This window comes from Panicum hallii, chromosome 3, assembly GCF_002211085.1.
Source record: "Panicum hallii strain FIL2 chromosome 3, PHallii_v3.1, whole genome shotgun sequence".
Classification (NCBI taxonomy): domain Eukaryota; kingdom Viridiplantae; phylum Streptophyta; class Magnoliopsida; order Poales; family Poaceae; genus Panicum; species Panicum hallii.
In genome coordinates, this window is record NC_038044.1 from 60,842,955 (window position 1) to 60,867,213 (window position 24,259).

Consider the following 24,259-nt stretch of genomic DNA (forward strand, 5'->3'; position numbering starts at 1 on the left):
CCCAAGAAAAATTAGATGTTCATACTTAGCTTCTCATTTTGCTTTAGGCTTTGGAATCATACAAGTAAATTTGGCAAGCTTCAAATAAGGCAGGGGATGCTGGTCCCGTTTTAAAAATAATGAAATAACAGCCATGAAAAAAAATCTTCTGGCTTGCAAAGCAACAAACAAATACTACTCTATCTGTTCCAAAATGTATGTCATTTCAGTTGTTTTTAATCAAACTTCTCTAGTTTGACTAGATTTCTAAAAAATACATATAACATCCACAACATTAAATAAGTTTTTGTTAAATCCAAGTTGTTGGTGTATTTTTTGATATTGTAGATATTAATATACTTTTTTTTCAAAAAAGGTCTAGAGTAAAAGGCCGGTATTGCCTTTTATTGTGCCCAGCCACTAGAAATGATTTTCGGGCGAGACTTCTACCTTGGCAGGGATTAGCAATGCCATGTGGGCTGCCGGTAACATTAGACACTGAATCAAACAGGGGCCATGTCAGCAATATCCTGACAAGATTTTTTTTTTGAAAAGAAATTTCCTCATATGTGTGGATTCAGTGCCCAAATCAAATGATAAGAGGAAGTCCGCATTTGCCCAACCCATTTGTTTAGCACAAGATATATCTAGAGAAGATGACAAATTTTTCTGAAGAAAGACAGTACTTTTAGACCTCCAATAGAACTCACTCAAAAACTTAGCCATACTGACATTATAATTTTTTCTGAAGAAAGACAGTACTTTGAGGATAGATCAAGCCTAAAACAAACTGAGAAAAGGAAACGTTGACAAGAAGAAAAAGACACAGCTTAAGTTCATCCTTTTCGCTCCTAGCTTCAGCGCATTCTCCCTTCTCCTGTTCTCTGAAAAAAAATAGGGCAAGTGAGAATCCAGTGAGACAAGCCTAGAGGAAAAATTCAATAGGGTGAGCAGGCCAGTTGTAGCCAAAACAACTCACAAGGTTCATATTTTCCGAAAACTAGTACGAATTGCCAGACTTCTTCCTCTACACTTTCCGGTGCTTGCTTGAGCATGTCATGTTGTGCCTTTTGAGGTGAGAGGTGCCATTCTTGGAGTGACCCTTGTAACCCCTGTCACAAGAGTGGCACACTGCATACACCCTGTCAGGATCCATGGTGTAAATCTTAGTGAAGTACAGCCAAACTTCTGATCCGCCCTCCGGAGCACCAGTTCTCTTGCGCTTTCCAACCCGTGATTGATCACTTTGACCAGCCTCACCGAGCAAGCAGTCACGGAGCAAGGTGCTCATGCACGCCTTCACCTCTTCTTCACGCTCACCTAACGGATGGAAGTACGGAATGTTAGCCTTGATACTTGATGCTCGTGCAAAGTTTTTCTCTACTGCTAAATTGATGCAATGAAGTAACTGAAGACTCGCTGCAGCGAATGAAGTATTTTGGGGATTAAGCTGTTCAATATATCCTACCGATGTAGCGCTCTTCTTCTCCGTCGTCGTCCCCATTCCACATCCTTTCCAACTCTTTGACCGCATCTTTGAAAATTTGGATTACCTTGCGAAACACCATGCTCTCCTACAAGTAAGCGCACGTCAAGTGTGATGAAAATGAAAGCATAACAAAGGTGCTGCAACTTGTATACTAGCTGGTTTAATTGGACGAATTCTGGATGCACCATAGAGGTTCTTACATAACAGAAGTAAGTAATCTTTTCACATGTTTAGTACGTATTTGCTGCTAGTTACTTGAAGAATTATTTGTTTGTCAGAGATCCTTATACCTCAAGAAGCAGGTCGTGGGTGTTGTACTCATCGACCTGGTGGTACTCGAGCATGATCCAGTCCGTCTTGGTGCCGTCATCATGGTGGAACTCCAGGGTCCTCTTCAGCCCGGCGTACTGCGGCACCGGCAACTGACCGATGCGGATGGCGATGAGCTTGTCATTACTCTTAATCTCCTCCCAGCACCCCTGATGCGTCTTCCGGCTCAGCGAGCTCGTGCAGTAGCGTGGGGTGGGAAGATCCCACGGATCCACACTAGCGTTGAGGTCCGGAGAGTCGACAACCCTTCCCTCCATCTTCCCCTGCTTGTAGAGATCAAGGTTTGCGCGGAGCTCACGCAGGCTCTCCTGGTCCTCAGTGGTGGATGATGGATTGCTGTTGCATTTACATGTCTTAGTCTTACGGTGCCTTCTGAGGTGAGAAGTGCCATTCTTGGAATGAGCCCTGAGCACCCTGTCACAGCGGTGGCACGCTGCGTACACCACATCGGGATCTTTGGTGTTTATCCTGGTGAAGTGCTGCCAAACATCATCTGATTCTCCATCTGGAGCAGCGGACGCAGTTGGGAACTCCCCACACCCAGATTCTGCTTCTTCAAAATCTCCTAGGTGGTCGATCAACAATAGAGAGGACCGGAGCGACATCTCAACGCTCAAGAACACTTTCCTTATAACGTTACCTGTGGAAGAGCTAATATCTAAAAAATACAAATGCCACGCTGCACCACCTAAAATTGCAAAGTACCACCCCCCCCCCCCCCCAACCCCCCAAAAAAAACCCAAAATAGTTGCCTTTTACCATCCTACTAGTCTAATCCTTTTGCAAAGTGCACCCTTGGTGTTCTAATTTGACGCCATATATCAACATGTTTGATATGATTCAACCTTGCATTGAGTAGTACATTAGATCAAATGTTTTGTTGTAATAGCTTACTCCACGAATCTGGCCAAAAGAGAAGCTAGGGAATATGCGGGTGTGGCATCTAAGCAACAAGCCTGTAATTGCAACTTGAAATGACTTTTACAAGGGTATAATTACAAATTGTGTTGGCCAAAAATTTAAGGAGCATCATCACATATAATAAGGAATTATCAGAGGATGAAATGTACCGTGCTTGCCGAGTGCTTCATGGTAAGCTTTCATGACCCTGTCAAGACTCTCCAAACAAGAGTGGATCCGATCTGTGTGTTTTTTATTGAATACCTTACGAAGAACCACATCCTCCTACAAGTAAGCAAGGAACGTATGGGCAAAATTAATCCACGCTTGAGGCGGCATTTATCAAAGGTGTTATTTGGGATGGTCATAAAAAAAAATCTAATAACTAATATATCTCTTTTTGTTGCGGCAATTAAGGATATATTTGGTATGACTCCAAAACTCCACTTCAAAGCTCCAGGTAGAGCTAGATGGAGTTGAAGCTATCTGGACGTGGTATTTGGATACAAACGTATTCTTAACTTAGTTAAAAAATATAATTTTATATGTGTATCGTCATGGTTGCCCTTGGTTCGTGGGGTCCACGTGTCATACTCTTCCCTAGTCCGTTCGCCGGCCGACGGCCCACCATCGATGCTCTCCGCGGCATCCTCCCTGGAGCTCGGCAGCGGCGGCGGCGCCCGAGCTCCGCTCCAGCCGGCCACCCGACAACGCTAGAGGCCGCTCCCGGCGAGCTCCCCCACATCAGGTCCTGCGAGTCCGGCTCCGTCTCATCCGTGCTTCGGATCTGCGCTCGGTCACCCGCTCTGCTCCGCCTCGCCTCCACCCGCCGGTCCCGTCACCCCCCGCTCGTAGCCCACCGTCACCCCGCCCGGTGCAGGAGCCGCGTTCTGCCGCCGCCTCACGTCCAGCTTGCCGCTCGATGATGGCGGCGGCCTTCGGGGAGTGCGGGTCCGGTGGGGAGGGAGGCATCGCCGGCGGTGGGAGCGGAGGCGGTGGGGAGGGAGGCAGCGCCGGCGGTGGGGAGGGAGGTAGCCCGCTGCCGTCGCCCTACGTGGCGGCGCACGCGCACCTCGACGGAGATGTCCCCACGGTTGTAGGCCGCGTGCAGCAGCTTCTGCATCGTGGCGCGACTGCCCTTGAATGGTGCGGCGGGCCCGCCCCGGCCGCCGATGCCGGAGAAGAGGGACGGCGCTCGGCGCTGGGCAGAGGGAGGAGGGGGGCGGCGCTCGAGGGTGGAGAAAAGAAACGAACCGGTTTACTATATAACTTATCCTACAACTCCACGTTTAGGTCCGTAATCGAGTTTTCTGGGGTTGCAAAAAGATGCTCTAAAACTTTAAATTTATTTAAACTACAAAGCTCCATAAAATTTTGGAGTTCGAGTATTTAGCTACAAAATTCTTTGGAGTCAGTGGAGTTCAAAGTCATAAAAAACAGCTGTATCTCTCAGCATGCAGATACAGCGATGTCGGTGTTACCTGGAGAATCTTGTTGCCAGCGAGGTGGTAGTACTCGTGCATGACCCAGTCCGTCTTGGTGCCGTTGTGCTCGTAAAACTCCAGGGTCCTCCTAACCCCATCGTAGCACGGCGAGCTGGAGGGCGAGGACGAGCCTTCTCCTCCCCCTTTGCGGATCGCGATGAACTCATCTTCTTTCTCTTTCCAGTAACCAGAATATGTCCGCAGGCTCGAGGTCCTCTGATCCTTCGGCATGGCGAATCGCCGCGGGAGATCCCATGGGTCAACCTCGGCGAGGCCGGCGTTGGCCTGCAGCCTGCGGGAGGCCTTGCGACGCCACTCCCACATTCCACTGCGCATGTCCTTGATCGCCTCCTCGATGGTCCAGCCCCTATCGCGGAGGCTTCTGCGGCGCACCTCCTCTATCGCGTCGTTGATGTTCCGAAGCGTGGCAGCGGCGCCATCGGGTTCCATTGAGATTGGAAAAGCCGGCGAGGGTAGGAGGCAAGATTGACTTGCAGCTGGGAGCTTCTCTTTCGGGGGTTAGGGGGCGGCCGGCGCTGGAGGAGAAAGGGATGGTGAGATTTGCTTAGCTGAATGGGCAAGCTCCTGCCTAAAGGCCCTGAGATAGCCACGGGTTGGCGTGACGAGCATTTTTTACAGGGCAGCGTATCGTATGCACATGGGGTGGCCTGTGAGGCCATGGCCCACCACATGTCATGCGTCGGGCTACCAGAGCCCGGCACTGGTGCCAAACATCTCACGCGAATAACAGCCTCCGACGCTGTCAATATTATTCCATGGCGTGCTGTCGTCGGGCCGGCCCTAACCCGCGCGCCGGCCGGCCGCCAGTCACCGTGGTCGTTACGACGAGTCAGAATCGACGCGAAAAGAGCCGCCTCCCGTATGGCGGATAATATAGTACGCAACAAAAAAGCACACGGTGCGTCCCTTTGTGTGCGTGATGGCTCATCGACTGCTAGGTCGGGCGCCCCCGGCCCGGCTGGCTGCCGTACGCGTGACTGAGGTAGGGAGAACCGGGTAAGGGCGCGTCTGCTTGCGTTGCCTGCCTGGCCTGATTGCACTGGGTTCTTGTCCACCACAGCGGACGGACGCCTTCTCTAGCGTCTTTCTCCACTGCATGACCCTCTTGGCGCACCTCTTCTGAATCTCATCTTACCTGGGTGAATCACCAAACGTACAGACCGATCGATCGAGGACTCCAACCGCTGGACATTCGTTTCAGTTTATTCTTCAAGTAGTAGTCTTTTTGGTTTGTTTTCTGCTGCCTCCTCGTTATTCACCCAATGAGATGTGTGGAGATGTGCTGATCAACACATTTATTTGATAGCAATAGGATTTATTTCAATTAGTCCACAACAGCAACTGCAAGCGGTTCAAATCCTCTCAAACTACAGCCACCAAAGGAAACGGGTTGACGACATTTATTTGGCCCCTTGAGACTCCTCCTTGTCTGCGTTTTGTAGCAGGGGTGCCTGATCAGGTGCGACGTCCCCATGGCGGAATCGCCTTTCAGCACCTTGCAGCAGTGGTTGCAGACTGCATAGGTCAGCACCCCACCGGGGCCGTCTTAGTAGATCTTGCTGCTCCTTGCGCGCTTCCCCGAGTGCACGCACGACGTCGTTGTCGCCACTGACAAGCACACTGCTTGGACAAGGCCCTCCTCCGTTTGTTGGGTCACAGTTCTCGGGCTCTATGAGCAAATGATGATCAGATGCAACGCCACTAGCAGCAGTGAACACACTTGAAGAAGGCCCTCCTCCTCCGTTTGGATCCTAGTTCTCGGACTCTAGCAGATGGGATGCAACAATATAATACTACTGGAAGCTGAGATCGGTGACCTTGACCAGCTGGAAGCTGGAGCCTTTTTACGGAGGAGATCATTACTGTTCCGTGCACGCCGCTCGTATGTGCATGGCTATCCTGCACCACCGTTACCACCGAGGGCATGCATGAGCTAGAGAAGGAATAGAAATACTACTTCTATATATCAAGCAGGGCCTAGCTACTACAACATGCATGTGCTCCGATCCATCCAGCGATTGTATCCTGGAGTTAATAATTATGTGCAATAATATATAAATTTTTATACTAAGAAAAATTCCAACCCTAAATATTCACATGTGAATGTTTACAGCCAAACTACAAGAGCTCTTAGGCTCTAAACCTGAAAATGAGGGATTAAAAGGCACAAGAAAGAAAACTCCAAAAGCTAGAAGACTACGCTTCAGCCTTCTTCTTCGTTCACATTTCAATCCTGCAATAGCTTTGCGCAGCACCAATCCAACACATATCTCGTCTGCTTAGAAACTTGACGTTTGAATCTTTGGCTGCTCACGAAATCCTTCTACGTAGAAGCCACATGCATAGATTCCGCCTAGTCAATGAGTTTAGGTACACAGAACTCCAGGGCGACGCCTCCAAGGAGAACACGACGTTGAAAACGCCGTCGTCACCCATCCGACAAGCCGGAGTTAGATTTTCACCCGGAGAACTACTCACATAACTAGAGATATGAGCACTAGTACCGGGCGGAAACCCTGGTTAGTACCGGTTCCCCACCCGTTACCGCCTGGGTAGTACTAAATTGGCATACATTTAGTACCGGGCGCAATGCCCGATACTAAATGGCGCATTTAGTACCGGCTGATAACACCAGCCGGTACTAAACTGCTCACCACATGGGACGGTTGGGGCGGCAGTTTAGTGCCGCCAGCTGGTACTAAATTTTTTATTTTTTTATTTGTTTGCTTATTATGTTTCTTTTCTTTTCCTTTTTAGTTTTAATTCGAATTCATATTCGCATCTGTTTGTGTATAGCTAGCATTCGTATTCATATCCATATTCATATCTAGCAACGCAAAGATTACATATATATTATATATATACAATTTTTATACACTTTAATATTACAAGTAGCCACATAAGTTATTTCCTTACAAGTACTTCAAATATTACTGCTCTTTATCGTCGTCCTCGCCCCTGTTTGGATCAAGTTGACCCACGCTTATCCTATGATCGGTATGAAATTCTCCTCTGCAATTTATAACCTCATCCAGTAGGAATCCACAATGTGCTTCTTGAATTGCCCTGACTCTTTCCGGTTCGATGGATCATCTTACATTCGCCAAATCTATCACGTGCAATCATTATTATTTTAAATCAATACATGTACGGAATAAAATAAAAAATTATTATTATTCTTTTACGTACATCGAATTCTTGTTGCCTCATTCTCTTTGGACTGCAAAATCTACGGATGAACTCACATATGTAGTAGCCACATAAGTTATTTCCTTCTACATGTCTCAAACACTATGTGGAAGTGAGCCCATGCTTTTTGGAGGATGTCTATGAGGTTTTGATATTCTTCTACCGGTTTTTTCTTAGGGTTGAACACCACAACTCGGGATCAATCAATCTTGATAGAGAGTAAGATCCAGTGAAGCTGTTGACATATATATATATATATATATATAAAATATTGGGTATACTTTTTTTTATCAAATTGAACGGATGGAAAATATAGTCGAAGGACTTAGTTGTACGGAAACAGAATAAATGTACAAGTATGTTCAGTGGCGGACGGTGACCAAAAAGGAAGGGAGGGCCAAATTGCCAAAATCTATTTATCAGGAGGCTATTAGCTAAATAAATACTAGATTTCTCATGGCCCTTTGTTGATTGCGTCAGAACTTTCATAAGAGAGGGGGGGACCCAGTTTGGCCTCCACTGGGTTTTGCCCTGCTTATATTGCAAATCCAAAGCTATGAATATATTATTCTCGGTCCGATTTGACCATTTGAGTACATTATTCACGTTTATAACATCTAGATCCATGAAGCCGATGTTGTACTACCCTCTTCTTCCGTATTCTAGCACCTTCATCCTACATGATACAAAACAAAAGAGGGGATGATAAAGCACAGAAGTAGTAGAGCTAGAATATAGCACCTTCAATTAAGATGAAAGAATTTATGTACTAGAATGCTAGCCAAACGAGATGCCAAACAGGGCACCCACGAGGCTAAGCAACCACGCGGCGCGATTGAGCACAAACACGACACATTGCCATGGGTCGTCGTTGCCGAGCATGGAAGTAATGCTGCCAGCAGCTCCGACTTCCCATAACATGCCACCCACGATCCATCCGCCAACTGCCCCGAAGCAAGCGCCTGCGACCGGTCATTGTTGCCAAGCTCAAGCACCCGTGAAGAGCAGCTCCGACTTCCAAACACGAGCCACGCCTCGCCCCCAGTTGTTGCAAACCCCCAGCAGGGCCCCAGCCTTCTATGGATGGGGTATCGCCGTGAAACGAACCGGATTCCCGAATCGAGGAATCCGACTCCCTGTATCATCGTGATAGTCCCTGCATCAAGCGCTATCACATACAGAACTTATTTCAGGCATAATATCACAGTCATACTCATCATAAGGTCAAACACGGGTTTAATTATTACATAAATCCAAAGGATCTGTAGTACGGAATTTATTACGAGCCTCTCGGCTAGTTCGAACAAGCAGAAGGCGCAAAACGGTAGCTAGGTCTTCGGCCATCCTTCATCTTCGGGAACCTCCTCCACAGGTGGCTTGAGCGTAGCTCGGGCCTCAGTCGTACCATCCGTTGTCGTTGGGGTCGAACTCCGGATCGGATCCTGCATCGTACCAGGCTATCCCGAAGGAATGGGATAGGTTCACGCCACCATCTGAATGCAAGCTTTATCGTGGCCTATACTACGGATATAACAGAGTTCAAGAGGTAAAGCTGGGGTTTCCCTATGCATGCAATATATATAAGAATAAGTTTACACATCTCCTTTCATTCCCGACTCGGGCCTTTCCGGCATCCCGGACTCCCGGTCAACACACACCTTCCAAAACCACCAAGTCGATGCGAGAACTCCCTCTCCTCGCATCTCAGCTGCCCCCTGGCAGGAAGTTATTCTAGAGGGAGGTAGAAATCATGAGTAACACTAACTAATAAGAGCAACAGAGGAGTAGGGATGTCCATGACCGAGGACGCGGCTATACGTATAGTTTTCACCCTGCAGGGGTTGTACACCTGGACCCACTCGAATCGACACTAGCCGGAGATCAGCCGTCTAGTATACGAAACACCGGTCTACAGAAACGGAACTAGGAGCCACGGCACCATCCGGCTTTCCCGGGTCTTGGGCGCATCCTCCCACGGGAGGTCGCCCCGGGACTGTGAAGCCTCCCATGCGTCTCGGGGAACGTGAGGTCAGCACCTCCTTCCCCTGCACCGATACTCGATCCCCCTACCGGCTTGGTACCGCGCTTGCTAACCCCGGACCGGGACCGGGCCCACCCTCATAATGGGTAAGTGGTGTGCACGCTTAACAGATTCCCACAAATCATAGTTACTCTCACCCGGTCCTTAACTGCCGAAGCGGGCATCTTCGTCAAAAGCGTATCCACCACGGTGGTCCGCAACTGCACCCTTAACGGGTGCCTCTACACCTCAACTCGTAACCAAAGCTGTACCCACCACAGGTACTCCGTAGGGTGTGCCAAGATACACACCCCAAGCCCTCGATCCACGATCGAGTTAGGTTGCCCACTCCCGGCTAAAACCCTAATCACCAACTCCTGAAGAGAACCACTTCACACACGCCAAGACTATCCATCCATTTTCCACACATACACATTCAAGGATTTACAAGGCATTTCATATAATAAGCAAGTATGATAGGTTGGCAAGGAGCAAGGTACATGAAATAGGCCATGCAGGTTCATCTCGATATAAGTACACATATAGCGATAGCATATCTACAAACAATGCCTAATAGGGATTCAAATCGTAGATGGGTGTGAACCTGGCGTCTCTTCGAAGTCCTCCTGGGTCTCCGGGTAGTCCTGGCCGTCGGTCAACTCCTCGTGGTCGGGTCCTATTCGTAAATACGAGTAAGAGTAGGGGCCAAAGTGTAAATATGCACAAAACTCTGCAAATAAGATCCAAATCACCACAATACCTACTCTTACGGGTGGTTCATGATTTTAGAAGAATTATGGAACTGGTTTCATAATTTTCGGAGGTCCGGTTGATTTATTATGAATTTTCTAAGGAAAACCCTATTTCTGAAATTAATAAAAGAGTTTCGGAAAAGAAAATCACTAAACAGTGACACGTGGCAGCACCAGGGCGTGCCACGTGGCATGCTGACGTCAGCATGACGTCAGCAGGGGGGTCCAGGTCTGCTGACGTCAGCAGTGGGCCCTGCTGACGTCAGCGTTGACCGGTCAACGTTGACCGGTCAACGGTCAACGGTCAAGGTGGGTCCACGGTCAAAGGGCCCCACTGGTCAGCCTCGCCCTGAGGCTGACAGGTGGGCCCCTCGGGTCAGGCCGGAAAGGAAAAAGAAGAAAGGTCTCGGTTTGGTTCTGGGCCGAAAGTGGTGATGGGCCGGCTCAAGGCCCAACGGCTCGGCTTGGCTCACGGGGTCAGCTCGGCCTACGGCTCAGCAGGCCGGCGCGGGCAGGTGGGCTATCCAGCCGTGTAGGCAGGCCTGGGGGTCTAGGTTCTTCGCGGGCTCAACGTGATCTCGGCCTGACTCCTTCATGGGCCACAGTTGGGCTGGCGGCCCTTTCTTCTTCTTCTCCTCCACGCTGGCGGCTTCCTCCTCTTTCCTTCTCACTGACAGGTCGGGCCCAGGCGTCAGTCTCTGCGGGATCAGGTGCGGCGGGGCTGGATCCGGTGCGGCAGAAGGGCGTGCGTGTGGGCGTGTGGGCTCCATGGCGCGCGTGCGAGTGCGGACGCCCGAAGGGTGCCCGGGGAAAAGCCTCAACGGCTTGGCCGCGACACGAACGCGACATCGCGGGGGTGGACACGCACGGCGAGGCCGTGGCGTGGGCATGGCGAGGCTAGGCGTTCGGGCTCGGAGTGCTTTAACAGGGACGCGGCGAGGCGGGGACTCGGCTTGGCCTCGCGGCGCGGGTGCGCACGCACGCGCGCGGGGCCTGGCTTCCCAGAGCCGTGGCGTGGCCGTGCCGTGCGCGGGGCACCGGCATCCCGGGCCCGCGGCACGACGCGGCGGCGGTAGGGCGACGGCGGCAGCGGGAGAGGATTGCGGCGCGTCGGGCTCCTGCACAAAAGACGGCACGGCGGCTGGAAGGGAAAGGGTGCCTAGGGTTTGCTACGGAAGGCTCCTCGGCATCGCCGGCAGCAGAGAGGGAAGGGAAGGAGCGGCGGCGGCGATCCTCACCGGCGGGGCTGAAGGGGGAAAGCGCTCGGTGCGGCTGAGAGGCGATGCCGTGGCGAGGCGATGCAGGGCCGGGCAGCGCGGGTTCGCCGGTGTAGACGATCGGGGCGCCGGCTCGGTGAAGCTCCGGGGCGTGGCATCGTTCTTCTCCTCGCGCGGCTCCTGCTCCTCCTCTGCTTCTCCCTCTCTCTCTGGTGTGGCGACGGCGGAAGGGAAAAGGGGCACGGGTGTCTAGGGTTTCGGGCGGCAAGGGCTCTTATACCCGGCGCGAGGGTTCGGGAGTAGCTGCGGGTGGGGGTTCTCGACGGCCGGGCCAGGACGCGTGGCGACATCGCGGCGGCTGCGGCGCGGGGCAGGGCTAGGGCTCGCGGTGCGGGCGGCCGGGGTGCGGGGGAAAAAGGGAGCGCGCGACGGTTGCACTGCGCCGTCGCGGAGCGGGGACAGGCGCGCGCGGGGTGACGCAGGCGAGCGCGGGCCACGGTGAAAGAGAAAAGGGGAAAAAGGAGCGCGGCGAAGGGGAAAGCAGGGGCGCGGCGGTTGGGCTTCCTGTCGCGGAGCGGGCGAGCGGCGACGCGGCCAGAGCGGGGCGCTGCGGGGCGGAGCGGGGTGCTGCGGGGCGGGGCGAAGCACGGTGGGGCGAAGCGGAGCGGAGCAGAGCGGAGCAGAAGCTTCGGGTCGCGACGGGAGAAGGAGGAAGGGGAAAGCTGACTGGCGGGGCCCGCTCGTCAGCCGCCCCGGGGGAAAGGTGAAGGGGCGCGCGGGGCGCGGCCGTCGGTGGGCTGGGGCGACGGGGAGCTAGGCTGCGGTGGCTCGTGGGCTGGGCTAGTTCAGGCATCTCGCGGGGGAGAAGGGAAAGGGGCGCATGAGTGGGTAAGGCCGGCTGGTGGGCTGGGCCGCGCTCGTGGAAGGGAAAGGGAAAGAGGTGTTGGTCTTGTTTGGGCTGTGGGCCAAAGGGGTTTTAGGGGTATTAGAGTCTGAGTTTTAATTTGAATGGCCCATTCAAATTCAAAGTCCACACAATTGGTTCACACAAAATTGAAAGCCAAACAAGAAAATCCAACAATCAATTATAACAAGGAGATTGCAATTAAATTCAAAAGGACTTCAAATATTCACACTAGCATTTAATAGTCCTTAATTTCAATTAAATTTACTAAGAGCTCGAGGTAGAGAGAAATTAACCTTATATTATGTTCTAACTAGGGCACAACACGAAAAGTTTTTGAAATTCACGATTTTTGCACCAAGATAACATTCAGGAAAATCTGGGATGTTACACGCCGCGTGTCATCGTTGCGGAGCCACGTCCCCGAAGCAGCAGCTCCGACTTCACGTTGCAAGACTCGCCTCCACGTGACAACCAGGTCCCGAGAAGCAAAGCGCAACCGCTGAAGGAGACTTCAAAGCCACGACAAAAATCCATACGCGACGCCTTTAGGAAGGGAGCTACACCGATGGCGCCACCGTCGCAGGGCTTTCACACTTGGATGAAGGAGCTAGAGGGGAATACGACGCCCCCAACAAGGAAAGCGGCACCCACTGGCGTCACCATCGCCAAGGCTTTCTCCCAAGAAGCCCTCTAGCACGGATGTCGGCCAAGAAGCACGGCCCTACCCATCCAGCACCGCCATCGCCATTGTCCCGCCACCCACAGGCTCTTCAGAGGGGCATCAACGCACCGGCTGCACGCAGCAGCCGCACAGCTGCATCGGCCGCCACTCCCTCCGATCGGGCAACACGTAAAGCCGGACCTGACTCCGCCGCACGCGTAACACCGCTGTACATCGAGGCTGTCAAAGACCATCAACGCCGGCTCTGTCACCCACCGCCGTGGATGCCGACTTCGCCGCCAGCAGCCCACAAAGCGTGTATCCCCACCACCGCGGGCGCCGCCGCACCACCTCCTCCGACACCACCCTCCCCCTTGTGGACGGCCGTCTCCGGCTGCGTCAGGCCACGCCAAGCCCCGCCCAGCCACATCCGTCCGCACCGAGCCAGGCCGCGCCCAGCCGGGCCGCACAGCGCCAGGACCGGATCCGGCCAAGGCCTCATCAGATCCGGTCGCCAAGGGAGCGGATCCGGCTACCGGCAGCCGGAGAAGCCACCATCATCGTCAGGAGGAGCCGCGACCGGGAGGAGAGCAAGAGGGAGAGAGGATGGGGAAGGGCCCCGCTGCCACTATCATGTAGCTGCGCGGCCTCCGGCAGCGTGCTCCGGTGGCGGCGAGGAGGCACGAGGAGGAAGGGAGGGAGGAGGGGTTGGAGGTGTGCCGTCGCCGCCCGTGTCGCCAAGGCTGGGCAACGCGGGGGGCGGATTTTTTCTCTACCCAAGTTATTTGAGAGATCCTATTTTTTCTGAACCTAGGATTAACCTGTCCTGTGCTACTGGGAGCATTAGACACACTGAATCAAACAGGGGCCATGTCAGCAATTGCGAGCTCTTCGGGTTGACTCTGAACACGATCAACAACTACAAAACGAGCACATCTAGTCTAGTGTAGACGCTGCCTGTGCTTGGCTAAAGTGCCTGCTGGACTGGCAACCTCGACTTCTGATGACAACATGGCCGAGCAAATTCATATCTTCAGTACACAGTTCAGGTTCGTTCCATCAGCGCAGAGCAGTCTGCAATATTGCCTTGTGATGTTACTAATGCTTCAGCTAGGAGGCATGCTTTGTCAAACAAGAAAAACCTAAATGAGGCAGGGTGGTTCTGCTTTCTTCAGAGATTCCACACCTCCTTTTGAAATACTCAGTGCCTGCTGCTCCCTGGTTACTGAATCCCAAACTCTCTTCAACGGAAAATACTCCGTGCCCTCGTGGGCACCTGCCCCCCATTCAACACCTTTATCTCTCGTTAGTTGCTTTATATCAGTGCACTCATCATCTTTTGTCTTCTTCCGCTACTTTTCTCTTTGCTCCACCCACCCGACCCCATACACTTTAGGTGAAATGATCAGCAACATGCATGTGCCCTCATCTCTTACGGAGGCACTTTCTTTAGGTCTTAACCCAAGGACAGATTGGATGATAAAGGTATATGCATTTGATTTCTTAAGACAGTGTTTGTTAGAACGTGGACCAAAAGGCATTCAGGAGGTTGCACAAATTTTGAGAAGGTTTTGAGGCTTGTTTCTCGATATCTGGATGATTCCCATCACAAAGTGGCACAGGCTGCTCTCTCATCACTCGCGGAGATCATGCCGGCTTTTAAGGAACCTTTTGAACATTATCTCGACAAGACACTACCCCTTTTTTCTCTCAGTTAAATGATTCAAAGGAATCGATTAAGAAACAGTGCTTGGCAATTTTGAAACTTGCAAGCGAACTTTATTTTATTGATTCTCTCTTACCTACCTTACTTCGTTCGCTAGATGAACAGAAATCTCTGAAGTCAAAACTGGCAAGTTCTCGAGTTTGCAAAATACAATCCCTGAATCGTTCTCAACAAGAATCAAGAAGGATTGGATCATGAATCATTCTCAACAGGAATCAAGAAGAAACAAGAATGAACACAAATTATCTGACAACAAGAAATACAAGTTGAAACTTGAAGTTCAATATCAACAAGAAAGACACCAATTTTGTGGCTATTCACAATGCCTATGAGGACATCAAAGAAATTGCAGAAGAGAACGAGATTTAGATGAGCAGATTCAAATGCACGTGCAAAGAAAATCAGCATCTAGGGCTGCTGCCACGCACCACCTGCGCTGCGCCTGCTCCCAATGCCATGCGCCGCTGCCACATGCCGTTGCCCCCTCCACAGTTACACCCTAAAATATTTAATTTTAAGATGTGAGTATTTTTTTAGAATGTGTTCGTGCATCCATAGAATTTTCCAAGAATGTTCCAGAATTTTTCTAGAAATTATTCACTTTTCCGTAGAACTAAATCCATTTATTGGAGGTAGGAATGTTTGAGAAGTACAAAATCACAGGGTTAAAACCAATTACCCTCCAACGCTCAGCTTGGGCACCCTTCCCATGGCGAGCTCTCGGGCATCCCCTAACCCAGGGAGAGAAGAGAAGCATGCCTAGCTTCTCCTTCTGTGCAAAATAAAAGGGGTGTTTGGTTCGTATTTTAGCCCCATATCAAAGAGCATTTTATTATTTAAAATATTAAATAAAGTCTAACTGCAAAACTAATTGTAGAAATCTGATCTAATTTACGAGACGGATATATTAGTCCATGGTTAGTGGATAGCGGATAGTTACCGTTGTAGCATCACTATTGCATATTATGGATTAATTATTAATTAGGCTCATTAGATTTGTCTCACAAATTAGCATCTATATGTGCAAGCATCCATCAATGCACCGGGGTTTCAATTTTTGCTGCTGCCACGCTTGAATCGCCATGCATGGATGTAAACTCCGTTGCCACTCTTTGGTTTGCACTTTCCGGGGATCTGAGCCTTTGATTTTTGTGCAATGTGTGTGTCAATTCCATGGCCATTCAGTTTGCACCAGTGAGCATCAGTCTTCACTACTACTCCATTTTTTGTTGGTACGGTGGGTGTCTGGTATCTCGATGGATTCTTTTGCCAGACTTCATTTGCACCGTCAAAACTTTCAATTCCTATCATGTTATGACCTGAAGAAATAGAAATACACAAGTTGTCATTAAAAGAAATCAGATCCTAGAGTTCTCCAGGGCCACCGGAGTAACTCCGGTGCTCGATCGTCCCGGCCGCGCGCGGCGATCCGCACGGCAATCAGCGACGGGCCGCGCGAAGTGATTAATCTGGTCGAGGTTGGTTGTCAATTTATTTACTCACTGCCATGCGGTACAACGGCAGCAGTGCACAGTCACCACGCGTGCTCACTGTCACGATGGACCGAGTTACAGCTAGGCCTGCTGACCTGCTAGTACTGGCGATGCCACATGTAGGCTAGGCCATGCCGGCGCGGCTTCGATTCCGGGCGTCGCGGAGCGCAAGGCCGGTCACGTTGATCGCGTCGAGCTGTACCACCTCGCCGGAAGAAGTACGTGCAGTGGCACCAGACACGTAACTGCTGGGATCTGCCCGAGCGGGACGGTGACCAAGGCGCGTGCGTCGCGCCGGATCAGCCGATGGCACAGATGCAGTGAATTTCGCAATGCACGGCCAGCACCTCCTCCTCCTCCTCGTCCACTCGTTCTTGGCTCGTTTCCCTCTCGTCCCGAGCCCCAGCTCCCTCTCGTCCCGCGACCCGCCTCCGTCTCCCCGCGGCGCATGTCCTCCATCGCCTCCTCGATGGTCGAGCTCCTCCTGCGGAGGCTAATCTTGGGTGGAAATAAGAGCCGCGCCGGCGAGGGTAGGAGGCCGGAAGGCGGAGGGAAGTTTGATTTGGGAGCCGGGAGCGAGCTTCTCTTTCGGGGGCTGGGGGCGGCCGGCGCTGAAGGAAAAGCGTTGGTGGAGGGGGAGCAGAGCTGGAGCGCGGCGACAGAGGAAGCTTGCTTGCTTAACTGGATGGGCAAGCTCCGAGACTGTCGTGGCCTGGCCTGGCTGATGGCGCGGCATGTGCCGCGTCGGGCTTACCACAGCCCGGCGCCGGGCTCTGCCTGCCCGCTCGGCTGACGGGGGAGAGGGGTGGTAGTATTTTTTATTTGCTTTTTTCTTCTTTCTTTATTATTGTTCTACTATGCCGCAATGGTTACAATATAATTTTCTGAGGTAGTTATGCTACATATTCTTCATAAATATTTTCGCTCATTTCAAATATTTTTTATTTCAACTAGAATGTTTTGATTTTTCTATGAAATAATTTTCTAGAGGCTTGCCGATGGTAAAATTCCACTACATTCTTAATTTTGTCTGGAATGGTTCGCCATTGTAATAACTCATCTACTCCCTTAGAACCTTTCTTTCTTATCAGTTTGGAACAATAATTTCATTTGTTTTCTGCAGTTACGTGTGCTGGCGTTTCGTTTGGACCGGGAGGTTGGAGGTAGGCATGTTTGAGAAGTACAAAATCACAGGGTCAAAACCAATTACCCCCGTCGGGCTCCGGCGACCTGGCTGAGCGTCGTACTACAAGTCAGGAATAATTCTATGCACAAACTGGAGTCCCTAGAGCTTTACTCTTGAAGAGCTAGCATACAGAACATACAGAGCCATAGAGAAATTCATGAATACAGAGAATAATTCTATGCACAAACTGGTGGAATAATTTTGATTATTAGCTATGGACTTTATTTGTTTTCATGAATTTCTAATAATCATTACACTCAAAATTACTAACCGGTATGGGAGCACGGGCTGATATATATATAATATTATTTTTTATATAAATTAGTTTTTATTTATATAATTAGTTTTGTAATTAGTCTATATTTAATACTTCTAATTGGTATTATTAAGGGGCAATATTATTGCACGGCGTGCTGTCGTCGGGCCGCCCCTAACCCCGCGTGCCGGCCGGCCGCCAGTCACCGTCAGCATCGACGCCTCCTGGTTTAGTTTTACTTTGAAAAGAGCCGCCTCCCGTATGGCGGATAACGGGATAATTATAATACAGAACAAAAAAGCACACGGTGCGTCCCTTTCTGTGCGTGATGGCTCATCGACTGCTAGGTCGGACGCCCCCGGCCCGGCTGGCTGCCGTACGCGTGACTGAGGCAGGGAGAACCGGAAGGGCGCGTCTGCTTGCGTTGCCTGCCTGGCCTGATTGCACTGGGTTCTTGTCCACTGCAGCGGACGGACGCCTTCTCTAGCGTCTTTCTCCACTCCATGACCCTCTTGGCGCACCTCTTCTGGATCTCATCTTACCTGGGTGAATCACCAAACGTACAGACCGATCGATCGAGGACTCCAACCGCTGGACATTCGTTCACTTGGAATTTGGAAACACATAAAATGGCACTGAATTTGGAAACACATAAAATGCCACTAGAAATGATTTTCGGCCGAGAATTCTACCCTGGCAGGGATTAGCAATGCCATGTGGGCTGCCGGTAACATTAGACACGGAATCAAACAGGGGCCATGTCAGCAATATCCTCACAAGATTTTTTTTGAAAAGAAATTTCCTCATATGTGTGGATTCAGTGCCCAATTCAAATGATAAGAGGAAGTCCGCATTTGCCCAACCCGTTTGTTTAGCACAAGATATGTCTAGAGGGATGACAAATCTACAGAGCAGCTGCCGCGCCAAATCAGGTTTCTAATCTCGGAAGCAAACTGCAGCTAGCAGCTTAACTATTAAATCAGTCTCCACCTTTTAGATTCAGAAGATAGTACTCCTCAAATATCAAAATCGTAGATTAGGTGGGCCACGTATCATTGTACCTAAAAGTAAAAACAACCTCCAATAGAACTGAACGACTTATCCATACTGACACTACAATTTTCTGAAGAAAGACAACACTTTTAGACCTCCAATAAGACTCACTCAACAACTTAGCCATACTGACATCATAATTTTTTTCTGAAGAGAGACAGTACTTTGAGGATAGATCAAGCCTAAAACAAACTGAGAAAAGGAAACGTTGACAAGAAGAAAAAGACACAGCTTAAAAGGTCATCCTTTCCGCTCCTAGCTTCAGCGCATTCTCCCTTCTCCTGTTCTCTGAAAAAAAAATAGGGCAAGTGAGAATCCAGTGAGACAAGCCTAGAGGAAAAATTCAATAGGGTGAGCAGGCCAGTTGTAGCCAAAACAACTCACAAGGTTCATATTTCCCGAAAACTAGTACGAATTGCCAGACTTCTTCCTCTACACTTTCCGGTGCTTGCTTGAGCATGTCTTGTTGTGCCTTTTAAGGTGAGAGGTGCCATTCTTGGAGTGACCCTTGTAACCCCTGTCACAAGAGTGGCACACTGCATACACCCTGTCAGGATCCATGGTGTAAATCTTAGTGAAGTACAGCCAAACTTCTGATCCGCCCTCCGGTGCACCAGTCCTCTTGCGCTTTCCAACCCGTGATTGATCACTTTGACCAACCTCACCGAGCAAGCAGTCACGGAGCAAGGTGCTCATGCACGCCTTCACCTCTTCTTCACGCTCACCTAACGGATGGAAGTACGGAAGGTTAGTTTTGATACTTGATGCTCGTGCAAAGTTTTCTCTACTGCTAAATTGATGCAATGAAGTAAATGAAGACTCGCTGCAGTGATTGAAGTATTTTGGGGATTAAGCTGTTCAATATATCCTACCGATGTAGCGCTCTTCTTCTTCGTCGTCCCCATTCCACATCCTTTCCAACTCTTTGACCGCATCTTTGAAAATTTGGATTACCTTGCGAAACACCATGCTCCCCTACAAGTAAGCGCACGTCAAGTATGATGAAAATGAAAGCATAACAAAGGTGCTGCAACTTGTATACCAGCTGGTTTAATTATATGAATTCTGGATGCACCATAGAGGTTCTTACATAACAGAAGTAAGTAAATTTTTCACATGTTTAGTACGTATTTGCTGCTAGTTACTTGAAGAATTATTTGTTTGTGAGAGATCCTTATACCTCAAGAAGCAGGTCGCGGGTGTTGTAGTCATCGACCTGGTGGTACTCGAGCATGATCCAGTCCGTCTTGGTGCCGTCATCATGGTGGAACTCCAGGGTCCTCTTCAGCCCCGCGTACTGCGGCACCGGCAACTGACCGATGCGGATGGCGATGAGCTTGTCATGACTCTTAATCTCCTCCCAGCGCCCCTGATGCGTCTTCCGGTTCAACGAGCTCGTGAAGTAGCGTGGGGTGGGAAGATCCCACGGATCCACACTAGTGTTGAGGTCCGGAGAGTCGACAACCCTTCCCTCCATCTTCCCGTGCTTGTAGAGATCGAGGTTTGCGCGGAGCTCACGCAGGCTCTCCTGGTCCTCAGTGGTGGATGATGGATTGTTGTTGCATGTACATGTCTTAGTCTTACGGTGCCTTCTGAGGTGAGAAGTGCCATTCTTGGAATGAGCCCTGAGCACCCTGTCACAGCGGTGGCACGCTGCGTACACCACATCGGGATCTTTGGTGTTTATCCTGGTGAAGTGCTGCCAAACATCATCTGATTCTCCATCTGGAGCAGAGGACGCAGTTGGGAACTCCCCACACCCAGATTCCCGTAGGGACTGCATAACTTCGTCGAACAGAGTTTTCTTCACATAATTGATCAGCGCTTCTTGTTCACCTGTGGAAGAGCTAATATTAAAAAAAATGCAAATACCACCCTGCAAGTCACCTATAATTGCGAATTAACGCCTACAACTAGAATAGTTGCTGTTTACCATCCTAGTAGTCTAAATGTCCAATCCTTTTGCAAAGTGCACCCTTGGTGTTCTAATTTGACGCCATATATCAACATGTTTGATATGATTCAACCTTGCATTGAGTAGTACATTAGATCAAATGTTTTGTTGTAATAGCTTACTCCACGAATCTGGCCAAAAGAGAAGCTAGGGAATATGCGGGTGTGGCATCTAAGCAACAAGCCTGTAATTGCAACTTGAAATGACTTTTACAAGGGTATAATTACAAATTGTGTTGGCCAATAACTTAAGGAGCATCATCACATATAATAAGGAATTATCAGGGGATGAAATGTACTGTGCTTGGCGAGTGTTTCACGGTGAGCTTCCATGATCCACTCAAGATGCTCCAAGATGAAATGTACCCGATGTGTGTGTTTTTTATTGAATACCTTACGAAGAACCATATCCTCCTACAAGTAAGCAAGGAACGTATGGGAAAAATTAATCCACGCTTGAGACGGCATTTATCAAAGGTGTTATTTGGGATGGTCATAGAAAAATCTAATAACTAATATATCTCTTTTTGTTGCGGCAATTAAGGATATATTTGGCATGACTCCGAAACTCCACTTCAAAGCTTCAGGTAGAGTTAGCTCTAGATAAAGTTAGAGCTATCTCGACGTGGTGTTTGACTACAAAGGTATTCTTAACTTTAAAAATATAATTTTATAGGTGTATTGCTATTATTGCCCTTGGTTCGCGGGATCCACGTGTCATACTCCTCCCTAGTCGGTTCGCCGGCCGACGGCCCACCATCGACGCTCTCCGTGGCCATCCTCCCTGGAGCTCGGCAGCGGCGGCGGCGCCCGAGCTCCGCTCCAGCCGGCCGCCCGACAACGCTGGAGGCCGCTCCCGGCGAGCTCCCCCACATCAGGTCCCGCGAGGCCGGCTCCGTCTCGTCCGTGCTTCGGATCTGCGCTCGGTCACCCGCTCTGCTCCGCCTCGCCTCCACCTGCCGGTCCCGTCGCCCCCCGCTCGTAGTCCACCGTCACCCTGCCCGGTGCAGGAGCCGTGTTCTGCCGCCACCTCACCTCCAGCCTGCCGCTCGATGATGGCGGCGGCCTTCGGGGAGTGCGGGGCCGGTGGGGAGGGAGGCAGCACCGGCGGTGGGAGCCGAGGCGCCGGCGGTGGGGAGGGAGGCAGCCCGCTACCGTCGCCCTGCGTGGCGGCGCACGCGCACCTCGACGGAGGTGTCCCCACGGTTGTAGGCCGTGTGCAGCAGCTTCTGCAGCGCAGGGCGACCGCCCTTAAATGGTGCGGCGGGCCCGCCCCGGCCACCGACGCCGGAGAAGAGGGACGGCGCTCGGCGCCGGGAAGAGGGGAGGAGGGGGGCCGCACTGGAGGGTGGAGACAAGAAAGAACCGGTTTTCTATGTAATTTACCCTACAACTCCACGTTTAGGATTGTAATCGAGTTTTCTAGGGTTGCAAAAGAGATACTAAATTTTTTAAATTTATTTAAACTACAGAGCTCCATAAAATTTTGGAGTTAGAGTATTTGGCTACAAGATTATTTGAAGTTAGTGGAGTTCAAAGTCATAAAAAACAGCTGTATCTCTCAGCATGCAGATACAGCGATGTCGGTGTTACCTGGAGAAACATGTTGGCATCGAGGTGGCTGTACTCGTGCATGACCCAGTCCGTCTTGGTGCCGTTGTGCTCGTAAAACTCCAGGGTCCTCCTAACCCCTTCGTAGCACGGCGAGCTGGAGGGCGAGGACGAGCCTTCTCCTCCTCCCCTGGAGCGGATCGCGATGAAGTCGTCTTCTTTCTCTTCCCAGTACCCAGAATGTGTCCACAGTCTCGAGCTCCCCGGCTTCTTCTGCACGGGCATGACGAATTGAGCCGGGAGATGCCATGGGTCAGCCTCGGCGAGGCCGGCGTTGGCCTGCAGCGTGCGGTAGGCTATGCGACGCCGCTCCCACTTTCCACTGCGCATGTCCTCCATCGCCTCCTTGATGGTCCAGCCCCTATAGCTGAGGCTTCTGCGGCGCACCTCCTCCATGGCGTCGTTGATGTTCCGAAGCGTGGCAGCGGCGCCATCGGGTTCCATTGAGATTGGAAAAGCCGGCAAGGGTAGGAGGCAAGTTTGACTTGCAGCTGGGAGCTTCTCTTTCGGGGGTTAGGGGCGGCCGGCGCTGGAGGGGAAAGGGATGGTGGAGGCCAGAGGAAGATTTGCTTAGCTGAATGGGCAAGCTCCTGCCTGAGGCCCTGAGATAGCCACGAGTTGGCGTGACGAGCATTAATTTTATAGTGACCTGGCTGCTGGCAGCCTGTGAGGCCATGGCCCACCACATGTCATGCGTCGGGCTTACCACAGCCCGGCACTGGGCTGTCGAATTAGTCAGCAGCCACTGCCGCAAAGTCGCACTTAGCCCTTTTTTATTGTGCTTTTCCCTACTTAAGTATGTAGCTCAACAATTTACCTTGGGTAAAGCTTATATGGAAGAACTACTATTCAAATGATAAACTCACAGGGCAAGGTAAAAAATGATCCTTCTGGTGGAAAGGATTGCTTAAACTGTTCAATCAATAAAAGTATCTGGCCTTTCCACATGGAAGGACAATTCTCCTTTAGGATTAGGATGATCTTTGGAATAATTCTGTGCACAAACTGGAGTCCCTAGAGCTTTACTCTTGAAGAGCTAGCATACAGAACATACACAGCCATAGACAAATTCTTGAATACAGAGAATAATTCTATGCACAAACTGGTGGAATAATTTTGATTATTAGCAATGGACTTTTTTTCATGAATTTCTAATAATCATTACACTCAAAATTACTAACCGGTGTGGGAGCACGGGCTGATATATATATATATATATAATTTTTTTTATGAATTAGTTTCCATTTATATAATTAGTTTTGTAATTAGTATATATTTAATACTTTTAATTGGTGTCAAACATTATTCCATGGACAATATTATTGCACGGCGTGCTGTCGTCGGGCCGCCCCTGACCTCGCGTGCCGGCCGGCCACCGGTCACCGTCATCGTGTACGACGAGTCAGCACCGACGCCTCCTGGTTAGTTTTCTATAAGCTAGAAGACTACGCTTCAGTCTTCTTCTTGGTTCACATTTCAATCCTGCAATAGCTTTGCGCAGCACTAATCCAACACATCTCTCGTCTGCTTAGAAATTTGATATTTGAATCTTTGGTTGCCCACGAAATCCTTCCACGTAGAAACCACATGCATAGATTCCGCCTAGGCAATGAGTATAGGTACACAGAACTCCAGGACGACGCCTCCAAGGAGAACACGACATTCAAAACGCTGTCGTCACCCATCCGACAAGCCGAAGTTAAATTTTCACCTGGAGAACTGCTGACACAACTAGAGATATGAGCACCAGTACCGGGTGGGAACCCCAATTAGTACCGGTTCCCCACCCGTTACAGCCTGGGCAGTACTAAATTGGCATACATTTAGTACCAGCTGATAACACCAGCCGGTACTAAACTGCTCGCCACACAGGGCGATTGGGGCGGCAGTTTAGTACCGCCAGCCGGTACTAAATTCTTTGTTTTTTTATTTGTTTACTTATTATATTTCTTTTCTTTTCCTTTTTAGTTTCAATTCGAATTCGTATTCGTATCTGTTTATGTATAGCTAGCATTCGTATTCATATTTATAT

At 50.3% G+C, this 24,259-nt stretch overlaps 2 protein-coding genes across 2 annotated transcripts; both read right to left on the reverse strand.

Annotated features, from left to right (window-relative positions):
- Positions 1 to 592: 592 nt before the first annotated feature.
- LOC112885745 lies at positions 593 to 4,736 on the reverse strand. Its single transcript, XM_025951382.1, has 6 exons — positions 4,180 to 4,736; positions 2,869 to 2,983; positions 1,759 to 2,438; positions 1,448 to 1,553; positions 959 to 1,299; positions 593 to 863 (listed from the first exon to the last, which is right to left on the reverse strand). The coding sequence occupies exons 1-5, from the start codon at positions 4,630 to 4,632 to the stop codon at positions 1,007 to 1,009; spliced, it is 1,647 nt and encodes a 548-aa protein (XP_025807167.1). The 5' UTR covers positions 4,633 to 4,736; the 3' UTR covers positions 593 to 863; positions 959 to 1,006.
- A 13,812-nt stretch (positions 4,737 to 18,548) lies between these two features.
- Positions 18,549 to 22,824, reverse strand: LOC112885746. The gene is made up of 6 exons (XM_025951383.1): positions 22,210 to 22,824; positions 20,916 to 21,030; positions 19,844 to 20,499; positions 19,536 to 19,638; positions 19,048 to 19,388; positions 18,549 to 18,951 (listed from the first exon to the last, which is right to left on the reverse strand). Exons 1-5 carry the CDS (start codon positions 22,669 to 22,671, stop codon positions 19,096 to 19,098), a joined length of 1,629 nt encoding a protein of 542 aa, XP_025807168.1. The 5' UTR covers positions 22,672 to 22,824; the 3' UTR covers positions 18,549 to 18,951; positions 19,048 to 19,095.
- Between the last annotated feature and the right edge of the window lie 1,435 nt (positions 22,825 to 24,259).